At 36.7% G+C, this 26,298-nt stretch overlaps 4 protein-coding genes across 4 annotated transcripts; 1 reads left to right on the forward strand and 3 right to left on the reverse strand.

Moving 5' to 3' along the window:
• Window positions 1-328: 328 nt before the first annotated feature.
• LOC125475153 (expansin-A7-like) lies at window positions 329-1,670 on the reverse strand. The gene is made up of 3 exons (XM_048579524.1): window positions 1,508-1,670; window positions 853-1,168; window positions 329-641 (listed from the first exon to the last, which is right to left on the reverse strand). The coding sequence occupies exons 1-3, from the start codon at window positions 1,668-1,670 to the stop codon at window positions 329-331; spliced, it is 792 nt and encodes a 263-aa protein (XP_048435481.1).
• A 2,262-nt stretch (window positions 1,671-3,932) lies between these two features.
• Window positions 3,933-6,375, forward strand: LOC103952885 (histone deacetylase complex subunit SAP18-like). The gene is made up of 6 exons (XM_048579961.1): window positions 3,933-4,151; window positions 4,299-4,331; window positions 4,978-5,088; window positions 5,203-5,298; window positions 5,900-5,974; window positions 6,055-6,375. The coding sequence occupies exons 1-6, from the start codon at window positions 3,993-3,995 to the stop codon at window positions 6,085-6,087; spliced, it is 507 nt and encodes a 168-aa protein (XP_048435918.1). The 5' UTR covers window positions 3,933-3,992; the 3' UTR covers window positions 6,088-6,375.
• A 285-nt stretch (window positions 6,376-6,660) lies between these two features.
• LOC125475279 (PGR5-like protein 1A, chloroplastic) lies at window positions 6,661-10,543 on the reverse strand. Its single transcript, XM_048579960.1, is given in 11 exon segments — window positions 6,661-6,936; window positions 7,526-7,623; window positions 7,732-7,842; window positions 7,950-8,001; window positions 8,163-8,239; window positions 8,689-8,745; window positions 8,860-8,913; window positions 8,915-8,961; window positions 9,082-9,178; window positions 9,331-9,443; window positions 10,296-10,543. Coding segments are annotated over 11 exon segments (966 nt in total). The 5' UTR covers window positions 10,486-10,543; the 3' UTR covers window positions 6,661-6,866.
• Window positions 10,544-20,179: 9,636 nt separating this feature from the next.
• On the reverse strand, window positions 20,180-24,304 carry LOC125475280 (subtilisin-like protease 4). Its single transcript, XM_048579962.1, has one exon. It carries the CDS (start codon window positions 23,511-23,513, stop codon window positions 21,255-21,257), a length of 2,259 nt encoding a protein of 752 aa, XP_048435919.1. The 5' UTR covers window positions 23,514-24,304; the 3' UTR covers window positions 20,180-21,254.
• Window positions 24,305-26,298: the final 1,994 nt, after the last annotated feature.

The raw sequence follows: 26,298 nt of genomic DNA on the forward strand, positions 1-26,298 counted from the left end.
TCTGAGACACATTGGGCTGTGAAAGACCTTATTCACTAGGACAATCCACTACTTGCAGAACACTTGTTTCAACCAAATAATACTGAAAACAAGCAATTGTACACATAGCATGTAAATATTGTTCTCTCATTGTTGTGATCAGTAAAATTACCTTAGTAAGGATATATGAGTAACCAAAGGAAAATTTTCCAAGCCAAAGCTACAGATAAAGGCCTTGGGGCTTTATAAAAAAAGAAGGAAAATTAAGAAAACAAAAAAGAGTGGCAATTAAGTAGGCGCGCATATTAAGTAATACAGAATCTCCGCATATTTGCGTGCTTGTTGTGCATCAATGGAAGTTGGTATTTGAATTGTAAGTCAAACCCACATTCCAGCTTGAAGGAGCAACATTCCAGGCAATTATAGTCTCTTTGCTTGTGTAGGAAGTTAGCCTGAAAGAGAGAGCTTGGCCTTTCAAGGTTGCAAATGCCTGGTATGAAGCTCCCCAGTTATGGCTCATTTGTATCCACCCTGATCTGCTTCCTTTCACCCACATGCTTGCAATGTCACCTCCTCCTCCCACATTCATCACATACACCAACAACCAGTACCCGTTTCCTTGGAAAGAGAATCGAAGGCCGCCCGACCTCATGCACGGCACTCTGCAAGAAAATCACATAGAAGATTTAGAATCCAATTGTGAAAATGTGATCATATAAAATCAACTATTTAGTTAAGGCCAAATCATGATTTTGGTTGCTATAATTTACGCAAAGTTTCATATTAGTCTCTGTAGTTTACTAAGTGTTGCACTTTAGTAAAAAAAAAAAAAAAAAAAAAAAACCCTAATGTATCCTAAATTTTAAGGCGTACCTGCGATACATGACGGGAACAATGCCGGCCTTCCACTGAGCAATTTTCATGAAGGCAGGTTTGGCCATGTCGAAATGGGTGCGGGGAGGGTTGCACCAGCCTCCGGCATTGGAGTCCTCGGACCAGTTTGGCGGACAAAGGTTGGTGGCGGTGACGGTGGTGAATTCAACATTTCCAAAGCATGCACTTGTCCCGTAACATTTTATCTGGTAACAAGTTCCGCAAGCATATCCGTTGTTGAATAGTGTTGAGCTCAATGCTGCTGTATCTGTACCATACCCATTACTGAACAAGTTTCCATAACCGCAAGCTCCTCCTGTACCAAGAAAACAGAATAATTAAGAATAGGGATTATTAATTAATTGATAAAGTACTTTATTTAAATATATCTGTATTCATCGTTTTTGCTAGCTACACTTTTCTTGTGTGGCAAGTCACCGATATAGTCAATCGAGAGAAATTTATACGCAATTAGTTCCAACAAAATAGTATTGCATGTACCATGTTTACTGACATATAAATGAAAAAATGGGTGTAACTTATTTTATCATGTGTTTGAATATGCAGTATTAATTTTAGTTTGATAATATAACATGTTAGATATTTGAAGGACAAATAATTTTCTCAACATATGTGAAATGAACATCATACATACCCATAGTCTCGGAGGCTGTCTCATCACCGTAAAAAGTAGCGTGGGCAAGGTTCCATGGACTCGGCCGGTAAACGACCTTTGCAACCACTGTTGTGCTAATGGTTACCAGCATCAATGACATGAGAAGGAAGCTGAGGCTCGACGAAGGAAGGAAAGACGCCATGGCTGTGTTGGTAGAGGTTCCTTTAAGACTCTGTAGGATGATCGAAGTACAAGTGCAATGCCAGTTGGTCCGTTTTGCATGCCTTATATAATGTTCAGCTACAAAACATTTCATGTAGCTAGAAAAACGACTTCGTGGCCCCAACGATGTTTATGCTGTACAATTAGTCAAGTAGGAGTATTATATTATTTGCTTATAAAATCAATAGTTTCAGTGAAACTGTTTTCGTGGCATCTAACGTGCTGGCATGTATGGCTGTACTTATTAGGCGGTTGATATTTTATTTTTTTTATATAATTTAATTTTATTAATCGTCCAAAGGATTTTATATTTATTGAAAGAATTAAGTTGGTGACTAATTGCATGAAAAAGGATACATTGTGTTTGATTACAATAGTATTATTTGCTCATGTTTTAAGTCAAAGTTTAAAAATTCATTAGTTGGATGAGTAATCCAACGGACAGAAGACAACATAGATTTGGCTTATTATATTATAGAATAGTACTATAATGACCGGAGGTTATCTAGAATGGAAAGGGATCCTCTCCGGATCCCTTCCACCAAATCCATTCAGTCAATGAATCGGGGTTCTTGAAATTTGATCCAATGATTAAAGTTATTTTAACTTTTAAAGGGACCCTGTTTTCTGCTGTTGGATCAAATTTCAAAGGTCCTGATTTATTGACTAGGTGGATTTGGTGGAAGGGATCCGAAGAGGATCCATTTCCAAATCAAATATAATTAATTATGATCAAGGAATTTTATTGGTTGTAACCAGAAAAGTTGTTGCTTGATAAAGAAAGTTGAGGTTCCATCTATGGGGAGTAGTCCAATACTTATAAGCATATGTCAGGTTCATCCTCTCATCAATGTTGGATTCATTCTAACACGTTCTTTCACGGTGAATTTTCAAGCCTAACACATGGACAACACAACTCAGGTTATGTAGAGCATGTGTGGCTGTTGGGCTTCACACATGATTTCCTGAGATTTTGTGTTAGGCTATTTGTAAGAAAACAGGTATTGTAAATTTTATTTTTCAAAATAACAATCATGTTTTTAATTTACTAATTTCTTGCTCAGTTTTATTTCTAGAAGTTTTAATTGTCATGAATATATGGCGTATATACAGAAGTCAAAGTAAATGTATGTATGAAAATACAAAGATCATTTTGGATTACCTACAACAATTTGCTCAAAAATATAAAGATCAAAGTAAATACATGTATGAAAATACATGTATATACTTTGATCCTTTGTAAAACGTAGAATCAACCTCGCCTTGGCTTGACTTAGCTCCTTTGTAAAACGGATCCGAGTTTTTATTTGGCTCAACTTAATGAAAATTGATTTTTTTTTTAAATTAAACAAATAAAAAAATAAAAACAAACTTGGAAATGATTACATGTCGAATATATGTAAAAAGCGAAATGTTCATGGGTTTTACGAGCTGAACATACCAAAGCTCAACATTGACTCATTTTTCTAGCAAGCCTAATAATTTGTTTGAGGCTCAACTCGTTTCTTTTACGAATCAAGCTTGAACGAGTCAAAACAAGTTGAACACGAGTCAAACTTGAACTGTTTGAGCCGATTTGTACCTCTAAGTGCAACCTATATGTTCTTGAGTTTGGGAAAACAAGTCATTTTTCACATAAGTTTTTATTTTGCTTTTGTTATCTCCGTAAAACTCGAATAATATTTTTGGTTTAGGCATATTTGTCAATTTGCCCCCAAACTTGCATAGAGTTGCCAATTTCCTCTCTGAACTTTAATTTTAGCCGATTACCCTCTTAAACTTTTATAAATAGCCAATTTTCCCCTTTACGATAGATTTTAAAATTTTCATCCATTTTTTTATCACCCGGGCAATACATGAAAACTGTATGGGAGAAAAATAATGGAAAATTGGATGGATGAAAAGTGGATGAAAAATTCTAAAATCTGACGTTTGGGTGGGGGGGGTGGAAATTGGCTATTTAAAAAATTTTAGGGGGTACTCAGCTATAATTAAAATTTAAGGGAAAAAATTAGCTAGTAGTGAAGTTTAGGGAGAAATTGACAGCTCTATACATGTTCGGAGGGCAAACATGCAAACATGAAACACCTCTTTGGTTTATTTATTTCTTTATTGCGTTATGGAGTGGTTGCAGACTTCTTGGGCTTTCTTGCCTTTTGATTCTTTGGGCTCAGACCCATGACCGGTACCTATTTCTTTGTCATGACCCATGAGCCGCATAATTAATCAAGTCTCGTACACGACAAATTTCTGTTACATCGACCCCAAAACCCGAAATCGTTCTCAGGCAAGGACTTCGACAATGGAGAAGAGAAGCAGAGATGAAAAGATGGGCGGGCCGGTTCCCCAGACGCGAGGCCCACCCGGAAGACAACTTCCGCCACCTCCTCCTCCGCCTCACTCCAGGGGTCCGCCGCCCCCGCCGCCTCGCCCCCGCTCCGAACCCATCGACCGTGAAAAGGTACTCTCCTTAACTTTCAGCTCTGCTATATTACTTCTTTAGGGTTTCTTTATTTTTCATTTTTTAAAAATTTATTATTTACTTTTTGCTAGCTGGTTTATAGGCATATATTTATGAACAGCTTTGTATTTTTGTATGTAATGCAAGACTTGCCCTCTGCTGCTCCGGGTTTTCACTAAGGTATGTGCAACTCAAATTTTTTTTTTTTAGGTTATTTTTTGCAGTTTTGATATTAATTTTTAGTATTTTTTGAATCTTTTATACTTGTGAAATTTGGCTTCTAAGTAATTGGAGTTAGTGATTTTTGTTGGAAATTCAAATTTTAGAAAAACCCATATCTTATTTACTTCAAATTGGCTTCGAAGCAGGTTTTGCTGATTTTGTTGCAGAGGATAGACTTAGGAAAAATTTGATGTTGGGGTATTTTTTTTGTGTTTTTTTTTAGCCCAATTAACAGAGCGAAGGGAGAAGAATTGAAAATTAAGTTGGTATAATTATGTCTCTCAATTTCTCTTGGCCTTGAAGGTCATTGCTCGAATTAGACCCTACAATCAGTTCAGTAGAAGGTTATGGTGGTGATTCTGAGATAGGTGTTAAGTTAGGTAATGAGGAGAACGAAGTACGTTGGGTTTCTAATACCGTTAAGACTTTGTTTTGGAATTATGGGGAAGCTTTGTATAATTTGGAGCTCGTGTTACCAATGAGAAGATAGGAGAAGTTGGCGGTATTGGAAGTTTGGGAACTGGATGTTAATATAAAGGGTTGGGTGCTGTTGACATTCCATTTCAGCCTTTTACATTTTCTTTCAACTCGTTTTCTTTGGCAGATTGGAGCTCATCACAGTGAGGTGGACTTTGCAGTGAGAGGCAATGAACCCAAAGATGAGGTTCAAATTTATACATGGAAAGATGCAACACTTCGTGAGCTAACTGATCTCGTATGTTATCTGTCTTTCATAATGTCATGGGTCATGTCATCCTATCCTCTTTCCCATATTTGGTTGAATAACATTATATTACTTGCTCCGAAGATGATTCTAGTTCTTTGTCAGGTCAAAGAGATTGCTCCAGAGGCTCGGAGAAGAAATGCTAGGCTGTCTTTTGCTTTTGTATACCCTGACAAGCGCGGTCGTTTTGTGGTGAAACAGGTACTTGCTCGCTTCTCACTTAGTGATACATGCATGCATCACAGTACACTATTACCCTTTGTATTTTCAAATCTAGCTATCAAGATGAGGTAGATACCCGAGGACTGCTCTCTGTATCCTCCGCTCGACAGATAAATGAGTCCTCTTTAGTGCTTCAACTCAAACTTATGCTCATTCAAGTCAAAATAATAAATCATCTCAATAGAAAAAGTGATATTCCTTTATACATTTTCACCTCTTTTCAGTAAAAGAAAATTATGCTTACACCAACATGTGAAATTATATTTCAACCATCGTATGCAATTATTAGTTTAAAATTCACCGTATAGCAAATTCCTTACTATATTTCATACTGATCTGATCCCAAGAAATTAGTTCCAGTTGGTTGGTTGGTTTCTCTCTTTTCTTGTTATTTTGAAATTTATTTTCCATTACAATTGGAGGTAGTCTACAGGGTGTGTATGCAGTATGATTTTGCGCATTTTCCAGCATATAGCTAGGTGGGAAACAAAACAATTTTGCTTGTGTACATATACAATTGAACTATTTTCCCCCGCTCTCTTCTTTTTGTTAAAAATCATGTATTTCTTGGATTTCTAAGGTTGGGATGACAAATTCTCATGGAAACGGGAGACAAGTGGATGAAAGCAAGGCACTGAATGATCTTAGCTTTCAGGTAAACTGAAATTTTATGTCAAAGTTTATTGGAGTTTGACCAAAAAAAGGGGTGTTCTCACATCTTTTCACTTTTTGTAGATTGGAGATTATTTGGACGTGGCGATTCTATAGAGAAGATGGCTGTGGCATTAGCACTGATGTTTCTTCGGAGGCAGCATTTTGGATGGATCGAGTGGGAAGGATGCCGTTAGAGTTTGATGCGATGCCCATTTTATTGGATGTCTTAAGCTTTAGCTGCCTTTACTCAACTGTCTTGCGGAGGCCGTTTGGTATGTTGTAAGGATTTTTAAACTCTTCGGAAGGATTTCTGTAATCTTAGTACCGATTTTAGTTCTTGCTGGATACAAGCATTTCATATTTATTGAAAACAAACCCAAATAGAAATGCTTTACAACTTGAGTTATTTTCCAATGTTCTTGCATCGGTAGCTCCGTTTCCGACCTACAAGCCTCGTTTAGCATAGAGGGTCGGATTGAAATGGATACCCTCTAACCCTACCATTTGCTGGGTGGCTGGGATTGGAACGGATAAGTTTTCGGACTGAGTAATTCATCTTCTACCTCTGACATATCTAGAAAACAGCAGTTCCATTGATTCCAATTCAATTTTCTATACCGAACGAGAGAACGAGAAAACAATGTGCACACAGGAGCTGAAGACAACTGATAATGGAATGCATAAGACTAAATCTGAACCGTCTGATCATGATATCTTCTTCTTTCCTTGTATTCATATTCACAATCAGCTGTTGAGATGTTCCAAAGAGACCCCAAAAACAAAGAAAATTGCATGGTCTTCTTCAGCACAAGAAAACGCTTACACAATACACGAGTGCTGATTATTCGTTAATTACATTTATGCTACATTTTATTTGAGCTCCCAAATTCTGATCATGCATTGCTTCCTTCTGGCAACGTAATCAGGCGCGACTTCGAATCATATACCAGTGGAGTTCCGCAGCTGCAGTAAAATGTTACTCATCACAGTTCAAATTAAATGGAAACACAACTTTTGTAAATCATGTCCAAACGAACACAAAATCCAAACCAAGAGAAAAGTATAATGCTTGGCTCATGCCATACCTCTTTCAATGGCAACGTGGACATCATACTTATCGTACAAATGTCATAATCAGAATGTTTCATTTTTATGGTTAACCGTTAATTTGTTTGATTCATATGAATAACTAATTGGTCTACAAATCCAATGATTTTTTTTTATTCCAGAAATGATGTTCAGATGATGATAAAGAGAGAGAACGATTGCAATTTTAATATTTGTATAATGAAATGATGCCGCTATCATCAATGAAGGAGCCAAGTAGAGTCCAAGGGATAAAACCACACAAGTGGAAACAAAACAAAGAAACGTCAATAGTAGAATAAAATGCTACAGTCAGTTGCTCACGCACGCTTGAATGATTTCTGAGTATTGATGCACGTGAGCTCCTTTGTGGAACTTACATATATCTAAAGACGGTCAGAAATCACCCACGTGTGCGTGACGGATTGCACCACTCATCTAGAATCATGATTAGGTTTATACTCACTTTGAGCATTTGATGTTGTTGGTGGAACCACCATTTGAAATGGAAAGTATAGTCCCAAAGAATGACAAGTTCTCTGTACCACAGTTTGGACAAGGGCCCTAGACAAACAAATGTGAAATGTTAAAAACAATACAGTATCCACAATTTACGTACGTATTCTTTTCAGACATCCCTAAGAAATGGCATTTGACAAGACGGAATCCTACCTTCAGGATCAAAACATCCTTGATAATTAGCTTTGTCAGTGCCTGAGCTAAGTAAACTATGACAGGCACAGCAGCAAACCATGTAAAAATGAAGCTGAATGGCTCCGGCAGCTGCAATCCAAGAATTTATGAAAGGTTGTTTTGAAAGAGTGTAAAATGGATACATACAGCAACCAAAACTTCATGGTTACAAGTTGTGTGTAATTAAAACAATATACCTCCAAAAGATATGTGATTTCGAAACCGGTCAGATCATCCAAAAAGAAGAACCTAGCAGATGAGGAAACAAGATTGTTGATTAAGTGGTAGATTAGATATCATCTATGTAAACTAGACTAAAACTTCGGTGACAAGAAGTTATTAGCTGGTTAAGCAGTTGACCGTATTTCGTTTATGTGCACGGAGCAAGCAGGTTTAAGCAGATGACTTACGCTGCAAGTGCGACAACAGTCGCAGGGACATTCAGCAGCAACATCTTCAAATAATCAACAGTCAGGTCACTGTAAACCTGTTGGAAGAAAGTTAATCAGTACAACCAGAACTTGGTTAGCCTTTTATCCCTGATTTCGCAACCAAGGTATCTCACAGAAATTGTATTAGAGAAAGAAAAAAGGACAGTAAAACATCCATGTAAGCTTAAGAAAACAAATAGTAGACAACTTAAACAACTCTTTCCATGGTAAATCAGCAGAAGTGCAGAGACATTTGGAGGACAAGCAAGAGAAAAATCTTTAGATCCGGTATTAAAGTAATGGGTTTTACTCAATACCTCTATAATCAAACAGGCGAATACGAAATACTAAAGAAATATTTTTTCCTAAAGAGATAATCCTTGTGATATTGGGTTTACATTCACATTTTGCAGTCCTTCTTATGAAACCACAAAATTAAGGGTGCACAAGGGTAATTCATACATGGATATATAGAGAAAGAGTGTGAAAACTCAGCGTTACGCACCTTTCTAGTACGGAGACTGCATCTTGGACCCTCGACTACAATATCACTCCCTTCCGTCTGAAAAGAAGAAAATTATGTTCACCAACTGAAGCAAATGGAAACGATAGATAGAAGAAACTATACTATTAATCATATTATGCGTGCCTAAACATGAAACCAACACACAGTCACCTTTAGCCTCATTTTCAGATCATCATACTCTTTATCTGTCAGAATTGGTTTCCCTAGACACATAGGCCATTGAGGCTTCCAGAAACTTCTGTTCATCAGAACCTGCACGGTAAAATTAAACACCAGAAACTGAAATTGTATCTTAGAAATATTACCATTATGAAATCCCAAGATATTGTGGTGCCAAGTCTCATTCAGAAAAATAAATGAAACACTACGTACTTAGCATGACAACGCTGCTGCCTTCCCACATGAGTTCCTCCTTAAGGTTATCGAATTCCTCATTTGACATAATCGCTTTTCCGTCATAGTAGAATGACTTTACGAGCAAAGAGAAGAAGAAACCATTTAGTATCTCAAATGCGAACATCTATTAGTACTTTCTTGTATCGGTTTATCCATGGAATCATAATGTGTTTAATAGCAAAACACTATAGTACTATAAAACATTAAAATGTAGTGTAAAATTACTTGTAGAGCTTGAAGAAAATCTTGTTCAAGTTCACCCAAAGACTTCTTCTTCTTGTCTATGCTACAATATGGCAAAATTTTACTGTCAACAACGTCATCGTTTTCGACCTTGCCTGAAAAAGGATATTGGACATGATTCAGGAAATATTCCAAAAACAAACCAAGAAAAGAGTATAAATTTCTGAAAAAAAGAAAGAAATGATTTTCAAGAACTGACAGCAAAAGAGATCACTATACGTGGTCTACCTAGCATTACTCGTTAAATTGTACAATAAAACTTCGTATGCAAAAAACTTGTCCACACTTCATGGTGTCAGCTAACATAGTTTAAGACTGAATCATGAATAAGTCCCTTTCAATCTGCATTAAAACTAAGGAAGTAAAACATCAAATTGAACACTTTCTTCTTCTTTTATTATTATTATTTTTTATTATTTTTTATTTTTTTTTTATTTAAAAGTTTAAATTATTAAATACTATCATGGCTAATGCGACTTAAGAATTAACTCATTTGTATACTTAGGTTGGTGGTCCTATTAATCTGCCCCTACCTATGCAATGAAGTAGAAATTGTATCTTCCACATAATATCTGTTTACTAATTAATTAGCACACCCTTTGTCACGAGGAGGCCAGTTGGCTAGAGCAGTGTTTTGCACCCAAGTTCCAATTTCCATCCTCATAGATTAGAATAGTTTAGAATATTGCTATTTCGAACAGAAAATATTAGGACACCCTCTATAGTAAGCAAAGTGTGAAATTACCACACCCCTGTAGTTTTGGAAAGATCAATACTGCACTGAACTTGATATGATTACTTAATTAGTTTGTTTCAATTATAAAAAAAAAATAAATACAAAAAAAAATGCTCAATCAATTTCATTCACTGATTAATCAACACTGCAATCAAAGCAGCTACCACAAAAAAATATAATTCAAAGCCTTATATGGACAGATGATCCTGACCTTGTTGGTCAGCGGTAGCCTTAGCCGGAAGTACCAAAAGGCGGCGGCGGCGGAGGCATAGCTGTCTGCCACTGATCTGAAAAGACTCAACCCTAGTCGAGGAGGAAGAAGAAGCGGAGACAAGGGGTCTCTGAATAGAGGGATTAAAAGGGGTTGTAGATGTTAAGGTGAACCCTAATTTGGTGGCCATTGGAACTGAGAAAAGCCACTAATTCTCTGGTTACAGAGTGAGCTGAGTAGTAAATGAAGACAGGATTTTTTTTGGTAATCTGAATTTTGGATTCATTTTTTTGGGGGGTGGGATTGTTTGGAGGGAAAGCGAAGAGAAACAACATGCGAAGAGATAAGGTGAGTGGGGAATGTGTGGAGGGAAATGCAACGGCTCTATTGTCCTCCAATTTCAGAGACACTGTCAAAACTCGAAATAGTATCAAACAAAACACTTACAGTTCCACAGATGTTTTCATCATCTTATAAAATCTGCCACGTCCTTATAGAAGACAAATAATTGTGAAGATTGCGTGAACAAGATATCCAATGCCTTGTCAAAGGATAAATTAAGATGGGATTCCATCTGAAAGTTCAAAGACATTGCATGTGCTTCTAAGAACTAATCTCAATATTGTCAATTGCTTTGGTAAAATTCTTTTTGGGTAATAGAGCAGCTTTGTTCTCCACCTTAGGCCTGATTTGGTACTGAGGTGATTCTGAAAAAAGTTAGTATCAAAAAAAGTTGGGAGCTGTTTTGTGTTTGGTAAACATTCAGCTTCAGTTTTTTTTCACAGTTTTGGGTAAAAAAAGCCAAAAACAAGAAGCTGCAAAACCCAGCTTTGGAAAACCGACTTTTTTTCACATCTGTTTTACATAAAAGTTTATCAAATACTATAATACTGTTTTTTTTTTTTTTTTCAAAAGCACTTTACAAAAAATTTTACTAAACACTCTAGTTGCTTTATTTCACAGCTGCTTATTCTCACAGCACAGTAGAAGCAGTTTTTTTTTTTCAAAGCACAGCAATACCAAACCAGCCCTTACTTAGGGGTTGTTTAACCATCACGTTTTAGTTTGCGCGTTCTTCAGGGCCTCAACCCATTAATTCATGGGAGTTTTAATGAAAAGCCCACAATACTGTTCACTTTAACGAAAAACCACATTTTTATACTAAAAGTCAATCCTGGTACTATTCACTTTACCCTTTATTTTGTCCTTATCGTTAAAACTCAAAGTTTTCAAACCCTTTTCATTAGTTTTCCTTTAATTCATTAGTCGTTCCACCACACTTGTCAACCCACGTCTTCATTTCATCCTCATACCACACTAGGCCTGGCAAACAGGTCGTGTTTGCCGTGTTTGTGTCTTTTTTGTGTAATATCTGTTATTTTAATGGGTCGTATTATGTCACACTCATTATCTTAACGATTCTTAATAGGTCGGGTCATTTTACCCAATAGTTAAAAATGACCCCTTAAGAAATTTTTTCTTTTCTCTTTCTAAATTGGAACATACCATATTGCCATACAAATATTACTTCAAAATATCTTAACATTGCCACAAAGATATCTTAACGAGATTTGCTCGATCCAGAGAGAGAATCAGAGACAAAAGGAGCAGATCGACAGGTGGTGAGTTACTAGGCTGTATGTGGTGACAGTGATGTGGTGGAGGGGAGCCTAGGTAGGGTGGTCGTGCACTTGTGGCTGCCCAAAGTTGAGGTTCGAGAGTGAGATTCAAGAGAGATCGAGCAATTGCTTCGATTCGAGCCTTCGAGAATGAGAGCGAGTCTGATATAGGGCTGAGTAAAACACTGGATTACGGGGATTAAATCTCAGCCAATCCAACCGTCATCAATTTTCTAAATTTAATTTGAATGTGTGTGTGTGTGTGTGTGTGTGTGTATATTAGTTTTCAATTCGGTTTGGAATTAAATCCTATTGTTGTTAATTATAGTATTTTTTTAGTGGTATAAAAGTATTAAATTCATATTTTTCTTATCATATAACAGGTTACCCACGTGTATACTTGAACTAAACCGTTATCTTAACAGGTGCTCATCGGGTTACCCGATTCGTTATCGTGTTGACCTGAAAATCTGTTAATTTCATGTCATTTCGTACTGGGTTAACAGGTCGTGTAAAAAACCACACCATGGTGCTATGGTGAGAACCATCCTCAGACATGATTCAATTTTTTTTTCTTTCATTAGATGTTTTACTTTTAGATCTTTAGTTGCATTACATCCTCTTTCCTTTTTGTTTTTTTTTTTCCTTTTTACTTTTTTTTTTAATCATAACATTACATCCTTAGTCATTACTGAATTTGAAAAAGATTCTATAATTTGTTTTTTTGTTTTTTTTTTGGATAAAAAGGTAAGTTTATTACTAAGACAACATAATTACAAGAGAGAGGCACAGTTACAATATCCACACAACACAAAAGTGGACCTCCAAAGTAAAACAAAAATCCAAAACCAGGTTATGGGCCCAACACCAAAAATACTGAGACAAACCCTAACAACTTGTAATTTCCATTGCCGCCATATTGCTTCTTACCCACCATCTCAAACCGTCGCCCCCAACAAATGCCTGAGATCAGGCCAAACATGGTTCTTGAGCTGGATGAAGAAGAAACACTTACATCCTCAAAAGAGCACCACCGAAATCTCCACCACAAATCGAAAGAAACACACAGGAAGAAGTAGCTTGCAAATACCAGTGCCAACAAAAGCAAAGAGAAGGAATGAGGTGGTAGTGTGAACACCAAGGTCGAAGCTTTATGCACCTTCCAAGGAGATTGCGAAAAATTGCGTTGAAGATTTGTGTGTGCAGATCCAGATGAGATCGATGAAGGATTGATTTTATGAAGATGAAGAAAGTTATGGAGAGGATTGATCATGGAGGTAGGGAAGGGGAGATTTGGCTTAGAGGACAATGAAATCAGAGGAAAGCGGGGGTGATGGATGGGAGAAAGAAAGGGAAGAAGAGAGAAGAAAAAAGAAACGAAGGATTGCCACCGACCTTAGACAAAGCTAGGGTCGGCGGCTTCGAAATTGAGGATGAATGGAAAAACACTCACAAACCAGTGAGAAACACTTTTAGGGAGGGAGAAGGGCTCTCACCAAAAGAGAGATAAATGACTTCAATTTCTATAATTTGTTTTGAGCTCAGATTTGTATGGAGTTAGTTTGGATGTAGTTGATTCAATAAACTTATATATGTCCCCAAGATTGATTAATTTGCTTTATTAATTAAGAAAATTAATAAAAATGGCTTGAAAACTTTAAGTTTTAACGATAAGGAAAAAATAAAGAGTAAAGTGAATAGTACCAGGATTGACTTTTTAGTGTAAAAATATGATTTTTCATTAAAGTAAACAGTACCGGAAGCTTTTTATTAAAATTCTTTTATTAATTTGCATAATTTTGGTGAATGTTATTGTTTGAGCCCAAAATACAAGTTCGACCAAGAACAAGGAAATTGGATGGAAGACCCAACATTCGACGCAACATCGGTTCTAGAGGGTAAAAATGTTGCAATCAAAGACACCATTAAGAAAGACCGTGGAGAAATTGCGTTTGAGCTGGGCCGAGTTCTAGATATAGACTAAAACAGTTGAGGATTGGCAATCAATTCTAATTAGGGTTGTTCAAAGAATCATGATTCATGCATTAATAGCTTGTTTGAATGTGTTTTTAAAAAAATTAAAAACGTGTTTAGTGAAATTGATTTGGGTTCCAAAAAGAACTGGAAAAAGCACAAAATATGTGCTTCTAGCAAGAAGCACTTAAAGTGCTTTACCAAGATCAACGGGATTTTTTATTAAGATTATTTTAAAAATATTTTCACCAAATGCACTTTCAGTTATCTTAAAAGCATTTTCAAACCAGTCATAATTTTTTGAAAAAAAAAGGGAAAATTAGGTTCACATCCTTCTTTTTACTTCATTGATTAAAATCCTATTCATTTTGAATTTTTGATCAAGGTCCTTGGGTATTAATAACATCATTAATTATTTGAATAATAAAATATTTTTATTTTTAAATATATTCCTTTAGTGTTAAAAATGTTACAATTAGAATATTTATATTTATGGCTAAATTTTTTATCATATATTTTTGTTTTTAGTTTGTACCAATTTTAATTTGCAAATATTTTTGGGTAAAGTACAAAAAACTACCTCAACTATTGCGGTCATGACAGTTTCATACCTCATCTTTTAAAATTGACAATGTCATACCGCATCTTACGAATTTGTGACAATGTCATACCTCCGTCAATTTTTCTGTTAGTTTTTCTGTTAAATGTTGACGTGGCAATAGACGGGGACCACTTTCTATTAAAAAATTATTAAAAACTAAAAAAAATATTTAATATTTTTTAAATATTAAAATAATAATTAAAAGTAAAATTAAAAAAAAAAGGGTAAAGTACAAAAAATTACCTCAACTATTGGGGTTACGACAGTTTCATACCTCATCTTTTAAAATTGACAATGTCATACCGCATCTTACAAATTTGTGACTGTCACATCCCGGCCCGGGTGGGACCACTTCCAGGGCTCGCTCCACCACCGTAGCACGATATTGTCCGCTTTGGGCCCCGACCACGCCCTCACGGTTTTGTTTCTGGGAACTCACACGAGAACTCCCAGGATGGGTGGCTGTCACGCCCTGATCTCGGTCGGGGTGTGTCAGTGACAATGTCATACCTCCGTCAATTTTTCTGTTAGTTTTTCTGTTAAGTTCTGACGTGGCTTGATTCGGAACATGCTTTCTATTAAAAAATTATTAAAAACTAAAAAACAATTATTTAATATTTTTTAAATATTAAAATAATAATAAAATCAGAGAAAAAAAAAACCCATCAGTTTGTCCCTCTCCTCCCCCTGCCCCTCCTCTCTCTTCTCCCCATCTTCATTTTCTTCCCCTCACCTGCAAACCCAAAAAAATAAAAAAATAAATAAAAATTTTGAAAACCCAACAACCCCCTGCAGAAGAACAAGAAGGAGAAGGAGGAGGAGGAAGAGGAGGAGGAAGAAGAAGAAGAGGAAAAAAAAGGAGGAAGGAAAAAAAAAAATCCCCCCTATCGGCGCGGAAGAAGAAGAAGGGAGAAAGAGGAGGAGGAAGAAGAAGAAGAAGAGGAAGAAAAGAAGGAGGAAGAAGAAGAAGAGGAAGAAAAAATATAAATAAAAAATTTGAAAACCCATCAACACCCCCCCTGCGGAAGAAGAAGAATGAGAAGGAGAAGGAGAAGGAGGAAGAAGAAGAAGAGGAGGAAAAAAAGGAGGAAGGAAATTTTTTTTTTTTTTTTTTTTTTTAAACCATCAACTCCCCTACGGAAGAAGAAGGAAAAAAAAAATTTTATTTTTTTGAAAACCCATCAAACCCCAAATCCACCACTTTCATCCATTCTCCACATCCTCTTCCGCACTCATCCTCCACCTTCTTTGTACACCCATCTTCCCACCGACGAGATCTGGGTTTTTTATTTTTTTGGGTTGCAGGAGGGAGAAGAGTGTGGGTGTGGGTATGGGTGTGGGTGTGGGGAAATTGAGTGCGAGTGTGGGGGGAAGACAAATTGGATTTTTTATTTTTTATTTTTTGTTGGGATTTGCAGGTGGGGGAAGAAGATGAAGATGGGGAGAGGACAGAGGAGGGAGGAGGGGGGAGGGGAGGGACGAAATGAGGGGTTTTTTTTTTTTTTTTTTTTTTGCCTTTTATTATTATTTTAATATTTAAAAAATATTAAATAATTATTTTTTAGTTTTTAATAATTTTTAATAGAAAGTGGGTTACGAATCAAGCCACGTCAGCACTTAATAGAAAAACTAACAGAAAAATTGACGGAGGTATGACATTGTCACAAATTCGTAAGATGCGGTATGACATTGTCAATTTTAAAAGATAAGGTATGAAACTGTCGTGACCCCAATAGTTGAGATAGTTTTTTGTACTTTACCCCTTTTTTTTTTATTTTACTTTTATTTATTATTTTAATATTTATAAAATATTAAATATTTTTTTAGTTTTTAATAATATTTTATTAATTTTTTAATAGAAAGTGGTCCCCGTCTACAGAAAAACTAACAGAAAAATTGACGGAGGTATGACATTGTCACAAATTCGTAAGATGCGGTATGACATTGTCAATTTTAAAAGATGAGGTATGAAACTGTCGTGACCCCAATAGTTGAGATAGTTTTTTGTACTTTACCCCTTTTTTTTTAATTTTACTTTTATTTATTATTTTAATATTTATAAAATATTAAATATTTTTTTTAGTTTTTAATAATATTTTATTAATTTTTTAATAGAAAGTGGTCCCCGTCTATTGCCACGTCAGCATTTAACAGAAAAACTAACAGAAAAATTGACGGAGGTATGACATTGTCACAAATTCGTAAGATGCGGTATGACATTGTCAATTTTAAAAGATGAGATATGAAACTGTCATGACCGCAATAGTTGAGGTAGTTTTTTGTACTTTACCCAATATTTTTTTAATTTGTACCAATTTCCTTTTCATTTTTAATTTGCACCCATATATTAGTTTCTTTTTGTGCCCATATTTTTAAAAGTTTTATTTGTGTTTGTACTCATGTGTATACCGTCATGTAATATTGTATATTTAATCAATGATAGAAAAATTACATATGGTATATTTATGTTTTATGCCTAAACTTTGTATTATATATTTATATTTTTAGTTTGTACCACACTTTTAAACATTTTTTTTAATTTGTAGTATTTTCTTTGGCTTATTATATGAACACCCCACAAATTGTCGAGTAAACCCCACATACTTAATATACCCCACATTTTCTTTTTCACTTAAAAATTATCTTAATACACTCCACATACTTTCCCATAATACCCCCACACCCCACATTCTCAATATACCTCTTATATTTTGTACATACACCTTACATCCAAGTAAATGAGAAAATCCATAAAATAATTCAATCTACTAAAGTACTAAGATCTTATACTAATTTGGATTTTTTGAGATCATTCTAAAGCATGGCTTTTTTTATTGAGGATTTGGCAGGCGGCTATTGGCAGAAGAGATCCTGGATCCCCATTCAAGCAGCTCTTTGCTTGTGTCATCCTTGTGAACAATCACTTCAACGAAGCACAAGCAGTATTTCTTCTCCCCCGTTGCTGTTGCAATCGCTTCCGTTAGCTACTCCTCGGTACCAACCTGAGACCGAAAAAGAAAGGAAAAAACACATACATTAGGTCATAATTTACTTATAATCTAACAAAGCAAGTCCAATGCTATTCATGCTCTCAGTTTGTACTCTAAAAGGTGAATATAACTATAGAAGTTTAAATAACGCAGCAAACGCAAGATTAAATAATTATCGATGTCATCGAAATTGCTAAAACAATGAAAAATATGAAGTCTTACCTCATGTAAAGCTTCCGAAACATCGATTTTGTGTTTCATTTGTCAAAAATAATTTTTTTCAATCAACATGTTTGTAATTTCATTGGTTAGAGTTTTGTTCAACAATGGAGGAGGAGAGAGTTTTGATAGTTGAGAAGATAAATAATACGCTAAAAGTGATTTGGGGTATATTTAATTTTTTTTTTTTAAAAAAAACCTAATAAGGTCAAAATTGTCATTGCATAATGGGGTAAATGTCACATCCCCGCCCGGGACGGATCACTTCCCGGGCCCGCTTCACCACCGTAGCACGATATTGTCTGCTTTGGGCTTACCATTCCCTCACGGTTTTGTTTTTGGGAACTCACGAGCAACTTCCCCGTGGGTCACCCATCATGGGATTACTCTCGTGCGCTACTCGCTTAACTTCGGAGTTCCTATGGAACCCGAAGCCAATGAGTTCCCAAAAGGCCTCGTGCTAGGTAGGGATGAGAATATACATATAAGGATCACTCCCCTGGGCGATGTGGGATGTCACAATCCACCTCCCTTAGGGGCCCGACGTCCTCGTCGGCACACACGCAGCCAGGGTTAGGCTCTGATACCAAATTGTCACATCCCGGCCCGGGGCGGATCACTTCTCGGGCCCGCTCCACCATCGTAGCATGATATTGTCCGCTTTGGGCTTACCATTCCCTTACGGTTTTGTTTTTGGGAACTCACGAGCAACTTCCTCGTGGGTCACCCATCATGGGATTGCTCTCGTGCGCTACTCGCTTAACTTCGGAGTTCTTATGGAACTCGAAGCCAGTGAGCTCCCAAAAGGCCTTGTGCTAGGTAGGGATGAGAATATACATATAAGGATCACTCCCTTAGGTGATGTGGGATGTCACAGTAAATAAGTGATTTAATATTAAATTTTAGTTTGAAGTGCATTCAACATTTTGTAGGGTGTTAATATAAAAAGCCTTTTCTTTTTAGTTTTATTTTGTACTCATGTATTAATTTCTTTTAGCGCCTATATTTTTAAAAATTCATTTGTACTCATAATTTTTAATCTTTTATCTGTACCTTAATTTATTTATAATGTACCCATTCTTCTTTATTAATGTACCACTTTGTTATATGTGTAATGTACCAATTTTTTCGTAAAATGTACTAATTTTTTTAACACTATAGATACATTCTTTTGCCATTTATTATTTCTTATTTTTACATAGTTTTTATCCATTTATTCAATCAAAATGTTTGAATTTTTTTATTGTAACCGTTTGTAATAGTATCATAATGAGGGATTTTAAATTTATAGGATTATAAATCTCATAAAATATCAAACAATTAATGTCAAAACTATAAAACTATAACTATTAATAGTAACATAATGAGGTTGACAAAATCAGAGACCTTAATCAAATTTTGAATATTATTAAAATTTTAATTAAAGAATATTAAAAATTAGGAATCCCATCCAAGATTTCAAAAAAAAAAAAAAATCTTCTCTAGTCTTGTACAAAAGAAATAAATTTTCACGAGGCAATAAGCTATGGTTGTGGCGGCAAAAAAGTAAGGGGTTTGGATACAAAGAAGCAAAGCAAAAACCAACTGGAGGGCTCGCAAGATCACAAGGATGCAAAGAGGAGGTGATCGGCTCAAGGACGACGGAGATTTCGACAGACTCCGCCGCAGCATCATCCAGAAGCTCAAAAACAATGTCCGCCCCCTTCTCTCTCTCATCTGTCCAAGGATAAAGAATTTTGCTAGTTTATGTATTTGTTTGTGCCTAAGTTCTTATGTATTTGTTCAAAACGTAATTGTAGAAATCAAGGCTTTTGTAAATTGTACCGATTCAGTTTTTTTCAAACTAATTTTCAGTGAATAATCTAATTAAATTCAGTGAATTGTTATAGGAACCTTGTATGTTACGCAATAATATTCGATTTGATTTTTTTATTTGGCCAAAGTTTTGAACTTTAGGGTTTGAATGGGGTAGATTGAAAGTATGTTTGGATGGTTGGAAATTGTTTATAATTTGTATGTTTTTGAACCAAATTTGTGTGGGTTTTTCTGAAAGAGGGGCAATTAATTGCAGGAAGAACTGCGAGAGGTTATTACTTTTATTGTGAAGCAATCGGCAGCGCTTAATCACGAAGGCACTGAGAATGTGAAACCCAGACACCTTTCTGATGATAATTATCTGGAGGTTGGGTTAGTAACTAATTTCTCGCTTTCTGCCGGTGATTAAAATGTGACTGGTGACTGGTGACTGTTTAGGTTTATGTGGTGGTGGTTTTGTATTTCTTTGTTGAAATAGTCGAAGCAATTTACAGTTTAATGATTATACAAGGGTTATTTTTATATTTCTGGACTTCTAAGCAGATAGTTACAAACGTTTATTTGATAACTCTTTGGATGGTTATTGTAATAGGATTAGAAATGTAAATTGTGTGGGAGCTGATAATACCTTTTTTTTTTTTCGTTTGGTGTGCTTACAATTGCTAGGGACTAAGTAATGAGCCACGTATCTGATGAGTTGTGGGGTATAATCAGATCAAGTGATGGCATGAAACGTGAAATAGCAGAAACTGTTCGATCTGTCTACAACAAGTTGACTAATCCAAATGGGGAAGCTAAGGGTGAAGCCTCCACTCGTGAATCGTGATGTTCCAGTTCAAACGAAGTTGACAGTAATGGCTTAGTTGTTGCTGCCGCCAGTGAAATTCCTGGTTTTGGCTGATGAGTTTTCGTGTATTTCAGTTTTCACTGTTACTATGCAACCATCAAATTTCAGAGACAATGCAGCCAAGGATCAATCTATGGTAACTGCTTAATTAATCTTATTTTGAGTTCCTACAATGGGAAAGTTCCTCTGTAATTCCCTTGATAGAGTGCGATACTGTTGACATATCGGGGATGTAGCTCCTGGATATTTAGTGTATTCAAAATTATTAGCTTCCTTAGATGTAGACCTGATGACCTGAGGTGTGAGTAAACAGGAAATCTGATGTTTATCATTCTTGAGCAAGGATCTCGTCACCTGCTTTCTGTATTATTTGCTGACTATGTGCAACATCTAGGTAAGGAGATTATAGAGTCTCCCAGTGGAAGTTAATTATTAGACTTATATCAGCAGTTTTTTACCGTTTCGTCTTTGGCATCTATTTTGCACCATTCTTAAATTAGATGGGAGAAAGTGAACAACTAACATACAACCGTAAATTGGATGGGAGAAAGTGCATTGCGTTGTGAGATTATTTTTTACCGTTTAGTCTTTGGTATCTATTTTGCACCATTCTTCTTTGTCCACATCCTGTTTATTGTTGTTAATCTTTATTATTATATTTATGTTTTAATTATTTTTTCGATGAGAAGCAGATCCAAGATTTCTACATCATATACCTGGTATGTGAGGTTTATTTCTGTTCTAGACTTAGATTGTCCAAGTCGTTATCTCCTTTAAAATATTACCATGTTATTGAAGGAAATGAGTACATTTATGTTTGATCGCATAGAGCTCCTTGAAGTTTGATGACATTACAAGTCACCAGGTGCCCACTGTACGATAAGCATCCATTACTCACTGTAATTTAACAGAAACTGGACTCCTAACAACATATTTAGCAGAAACCCATGTTAAGAATCCTTGAGTGAATTCACCTGCTTCACCTTTTGAACCAATATGGCTAAATGTCACTGAATACGACATCTTCTGGTTCACCTTTGTGAAGTTAAGTGTTTTGGGCTTGACACTCACATATACTCCTTCTGGTGCATTAACCTTGACTGCATAAGATGAATATGCCTCACCAACACTTGTCAGAGTTCGTGTGAATGTCTGAGATGGTCCCAGTGTGACAGAAAATGAAGGGTAGTTCAGCTCTCCTTCAGGTATGCTCGATACCATTGAGCATTTTATTTGTCTATGCACAATGATACTGATTTCATCATCTTTATAGCCCAAGCCACAAAGATAAGGGATATAATCATCAGGTTGAATATCATAAATTAATCCCGGGTCATTTGCCTTTGATGGATTGACCTGGCCGGCACCAATGGCTAAAACATCTGCAGGCTGAAGTTGTTCATCGAGAATAGGTTTGCCTTCTAAATTTAGAAGATCAGCAGAAGTCATTATAGCAGATTTAATGGCAGCTGGTGACCAGTAAGGGTGTGAGCTCTTAAGCAAAGCTGCAATTCCACTGAGATGCGGGCAAGACATTGAAGTTCCAGACATTATATTGAAATTGACTTTTGATTTTGTGGTATTGTCAACGGGAAATGGCCATGCAGCAAGAATGCTTACTCCAGGACCAATAATGTCTGGTTTCAGAATACCTGGACTTGCCAGGCTGGGGCCTCTTGAAGAGAAGGAAGCAACCACCGGAGTAGATGAGTCTCCGATGACAGTTCCTTTGAATAAGATTGTTGCTGTTGGTGTTGCTGTTGAATTTATATATGCTTTGATCTTCAGTCCAGCTGCGTAGCTCACATGTGTTGCCGGAAGAACATGAACATCAGCTGAAGTACTGACGCCGTCAGTTTCTTCATTCAAAAGAATCATGGCAGCACCTCCAGCGTTTTTCACTACTTCTCCCTTGGCAATCCTTCCTATACCTCCCCCTCGCTCACACACAACTACCTTACCTTTAACAGGGAGACCTTTCAAGGATCCTTCAGCACACAATGCCGAATCATTACCATTTACTCCAGCATAAATAAGAGGCATTAATGTTGAAGGGAAATCACTGGGCTGAAAGAGAGATTCACCATCAAATACTTCTCCATTTCCAAGTTTTGCTGTGGCTACAATACGTCTGTCTATTGTGCTTGCTCCAACTGTTAGCATCCAGGGGGCTTCATTAGATAGTGTGCCGTTAAATGGGCCAGAATTTCCAGCTGCACAACTTACAAATATTCCTTTTTGGATTGCTGCAAATGAGCCTATTGCAGTGGTGTCTTGGAAAAATGGAACTGACACTTCACCAAGGGAGATTGAGATCACATCAACACCATCCTGCACAGCTGCTTCAAGTGCAGCTAATATATCAGCATCTGGGCAGGGGTCTCCGAAGCACACCTTGTATATTGCTAGGTGGGCATGAGGTGCGATCCCAACTGCCGTACCTTTGGCATTCCCTAAAACATCAGCATTCTGCACAAATGCACCAGCAGCAGTGCTTGCTGTGTGGGTCCCATGTCCGTCTATATCGATCGGTGCCTCAGGTTTCTCTCCTTTCAACGCCTTAGCTGCAAGATTGAAAGCCCTTGCACCAATTAATTTGTTGTTGCAGTCTGATGCATTAAAGTCACACCTCCCCTTCCATTTAGCGGGTGGAGGTGGAATTCCTGCACCACTAAATGAAGGATGGTTGGGCTCAATTCCACCATCCAGCACGCCAATGATCACGCCCTTCCCAAAATTTGACTCCTTCCATATTCCGGTTTGTTGGTGCAGCCCCAAGAAGTTGGGTGTGTGTGTAGTTTTCCTACGGAATACTCTTTGAGGATATGCTGCCACAAAGCCATCCATCTCCTGCATTGCCTTTACTTCGTCCTGAGTTAGTCTAGCAGCAAAACCACTGATCACTTCTTGGTACGAGTAAAGCAGGCGTGGCGGTTCATCTGCGCTTGCTGTGGTAACGGGCAGAAAAGATTCGTGCCAGCTCTTGAGGTCTTCTGTTTGAGCAAAAACTCTGCCCTCTGGTTGCCTTACATGGACAATGTATGTCTGTAAATTCCTCGTTGTAGTAGTTGCTGGTGAGAGCTCGTTTTTCTGAGCGGTAACATAACAGAAACTAAGTACGAAAATGAGAGTAAAAAAAGGCATCACAGCCATGGTGAATAAAACCCTACTGAATGAAGTAGTAAGGATAGTCGAAGATGCCTGTGCTTCTGTTATGAGTAGATATTCTCAGGAAAGCATCATATATAGTTGAAGGAAGCGGAGAATGGCCGGCATTTTCACAGAAGCTCAGCAATATATCTGTTGGAGCTTTATGATTTGGGTCCGTGCAAATTTGATCCTATTCTGGCCTTATTATCATCTTCTGTCCCACGGAGAATTTTATTTAGTGATTCTATTTTTACTCAAGGCGGCAACACGGATCTGTGCAGGTTTTATTTCTACTTCAAGTGGTACTGCTTTATTTGCATATTTTGCTTAGCTGGTTTAGTTTTATGCCATTACTGCATGTCTGACCAGTTCAAGGATTGAGCGAATGAGTCCATTTTTCCTTACCTTTTTTTTGTTGTGAACTGGACGATTCTTAGCATGTGTGGAGGTTATTCTCTTCCAGTAGGAAGCCATTATTAAATGGACGTCACATTAGCGACCCATTTGTATGATTTTTATTGTGTTTAGACGTCGCTGTCCTGTTTTGTTGGGTTATATTTTGTCACTAGCAGCAATCTCACACACACTCGACATGCCAAATGCGTGCCAAATGCGATGCATTCCTTGATGGATTACTGGTTTCTCTGCTTGAGCTAGTCCTCAAAGTTAGAGTTCGATTCACTCTGATTGTAATTTGAAAAATGATACGTTACTGGTACGATTTCTAATTATACATGTATATATGTACGTATTTTGTAAATATTTCTTACACATGGCCAACTATTACTTGGAATTTATGCCGATGGGAATTGTCCATACTCAGTGTACAATACCATACTACACTTCGTGTGATTTTGTCTTTTATCCTCCGGAATATTTTTCTTGACACTTCTTTTTCATGCTGTTTCTTCAATGGAATAACAAGCCTGATCTAAAGAAACCCTCATTCTACAAGGCTTTATAATTAATTATTATACAAGAAATATAGAAATATTGCTCATTTAAACAATGTTCAATTTATTAGTATTTATCAATTTAATGTGGTTTTTTTTTTCCTTTTAGGTGTCGCCCTCCTCATCTAGTTGTAGTTAGCATGAACCGTAAATGGTGAAGGTAGCTGGAAATGAATAGGTTGATCCTCTAAGGTTTTTCGTGGAAGACGATGATGGTCTTTCTTTCAGGTATTATTGTGAATATCAATAATGAGTACAACGAATAATCTTGCCAAGTCTTTAGAATTAAGACTAGACGAAAAACTTGAAAGAACAAGAAATACACACTAATTTTTTCTCTCGCAAACACTTTGCCCTTACAATATTCTTACTCTAGTTATGAATCCTAATTGGGAATACGAATCCAATTAGGAGAACAACCCCAAATAGGAAAACAATTTAATCCTCTTAAGACTATAATTCATAATAGACTTATGACAACTCATTATGGGCTGGAAAAACCCAACAATATCCCCATCCAGAATATGAGGAAGGCATACCAAAATAGGATTGCTCCTTTTGATCAAACTTCCATTGATCAAACTTCTCATAACTAGGTCCACCTGGATTGAACTACTTATGACCAAACTCTCTCTGATCGAAATTCTCTAGACCAAGCGCCTCTTGATCAAACTTCTGTTGACTAGGCTCAAGTACTCATGATCGGACTCTCCCTGTTTGAACATCTCTTGACCAAGATCTCTTGATTAGACTTCTCTTGACCAGTCTCTCATGATGAGAACTCTCCTCTTCATTAGTGTTGGAGGCCAAAATTGCACATGCAAGTCCAATTATGTCTCAAAGCCCGATTGTTGTAAAATAACCCAAGCCAAGCTTAAACATATGCATAGGTGTGGAATCGAGAATATATACGCCACGTTAATAAAATAAAAATTATGGAGTAAGTGTTTGCATAATCACGCCAAGCTCATGCCCAAGCGTATTCATCACGCCAAGCTTTGACATGACATTGCTGTCATGTACAAATCATGTTAACTACAATACATGCTCACTTAAGCCCAAGCTATGTGCCAGGGCTTGCTTAGTGGATCGTGATGTAGATGGTTACATAAGTTTTATTGGGCCTATGTGGAATCAACAATATGGAAGACTTTGGGTTAGTTGGGAGTACCAAAGATCCAAGCCCACAACCCTTGAGCTCCACATAGGTGAGTTTGGGAGAGAACAAATTAAATTAAATTAAATTTGGTTGCTTATTGTGATTAGGATTGGACTGGCTATCCCATGACTCATCGTTCAATCTCTAGGTATTGTGTATTTTTGGGTAATTCTCTCATCTCTTGGCACACAAAGAAGCAGAATACCATTTTCTTATCCTCCACCGAGGCAGAGTATAGGGCGATGGAAGGTACTTGTTATGAGGTCACTTGGTTGAGATTTTTATTTGAAAATTTACGATTGCCTCATTGAGGAGCTTCACTTTTATATTGTGATAATCAAGCGACTTTACATATAGTGGCAAATCTAGTTTTTCATAAGAGGACACATCATATTGAGATGGATTGCCACTTTATTCGAGACAAAATAATTGATGCCACGATCCCTACTCGACATATACTGTCTTTGTAATGGTTAGCATATGTGTTTACAAAGCCTTTGGGCAAGGAGAAGTTCTTGGTTATGTTACGCAAGTTGGGAGTTCTTGAACTTCATTCTTCAACTTGAAGGGGAGTGTTAGAAAGTCAGTGTTCTTAGTTAGAAAATATTCATATAATTGGTTTATATTTGATTTCGTATTTATGATTGTAATCCCTAGATTATGGGTTTAGCTATTG

Source organism: the organism of the source record quoted next, unplaced genomic scaffold, assembly GCF_019419815.1.
Source record: "Pyrus x bretschneideri cultivar Hongxiangsu unplaced genomic scaffold, Pyrus_bretschneideri_v1 Contig14, whole genome shotgun sequence".
Taxonomy (NCBI): Eukaryota; Viridiplantae; Streptophyta; class Magnoliopsida; order Rosales; family Rosaceae; genus Pyrus; species Pyrus x bretschneideri.

Bases quoted from the DNA above. Each gene is read 5' to 3' on its own strand.
- LOC125475153 (XM_048579524.1), bottom strand. From the start codon at position 1,670: ATGGCGTCTTTCCTTCCTTCGTCGAGCCTCAGCTTCCTTCTCATGTCA. The intron at 1,169-1,507 runs GTATGTATGATG...TTCTTGGTACAG, and splicing joins GACAGCCTCCGAGACTATGG to GAGGAGCTTGCGGTTATGGA. The intron at 642-852 runs GTACGCCTTAAA...ATTTTCTTGCAG, and splicing joins GTTCCCGTCATGTATCGCAG to AGTGCCGTGCATGAGGTCGG.
- LOC103952885 (XM_048579961.1), top strand. From the start codon at position 3,993: ATGGAGAAGAGAAGCAGAGATGAAAAGATGGGCGGGCCGGTTCCCCAG. The intron at 5,089-5,202 runs GTATGTTATCTG...GTTCTTTGTCAG, and splicing joins TTCGTGAGCTAACTGATCTC to GTCAAAGAGATTGCTCCAGA. The intron at 5,975-6,054 runs GTAAACTGAAAT...CACTTTTTGTAG, and splicing joins TGAATGATCTTAGCTTTCAG to ATTGGAGATTATTTGGACGT.
- LOC125475280 (XM_048579962.1), bottom strand. From the start codon at position 23,513: ATGGCTGTGATGCCTTTTTTTACTCTCATTTTCGTACTTAGTTTCTGT.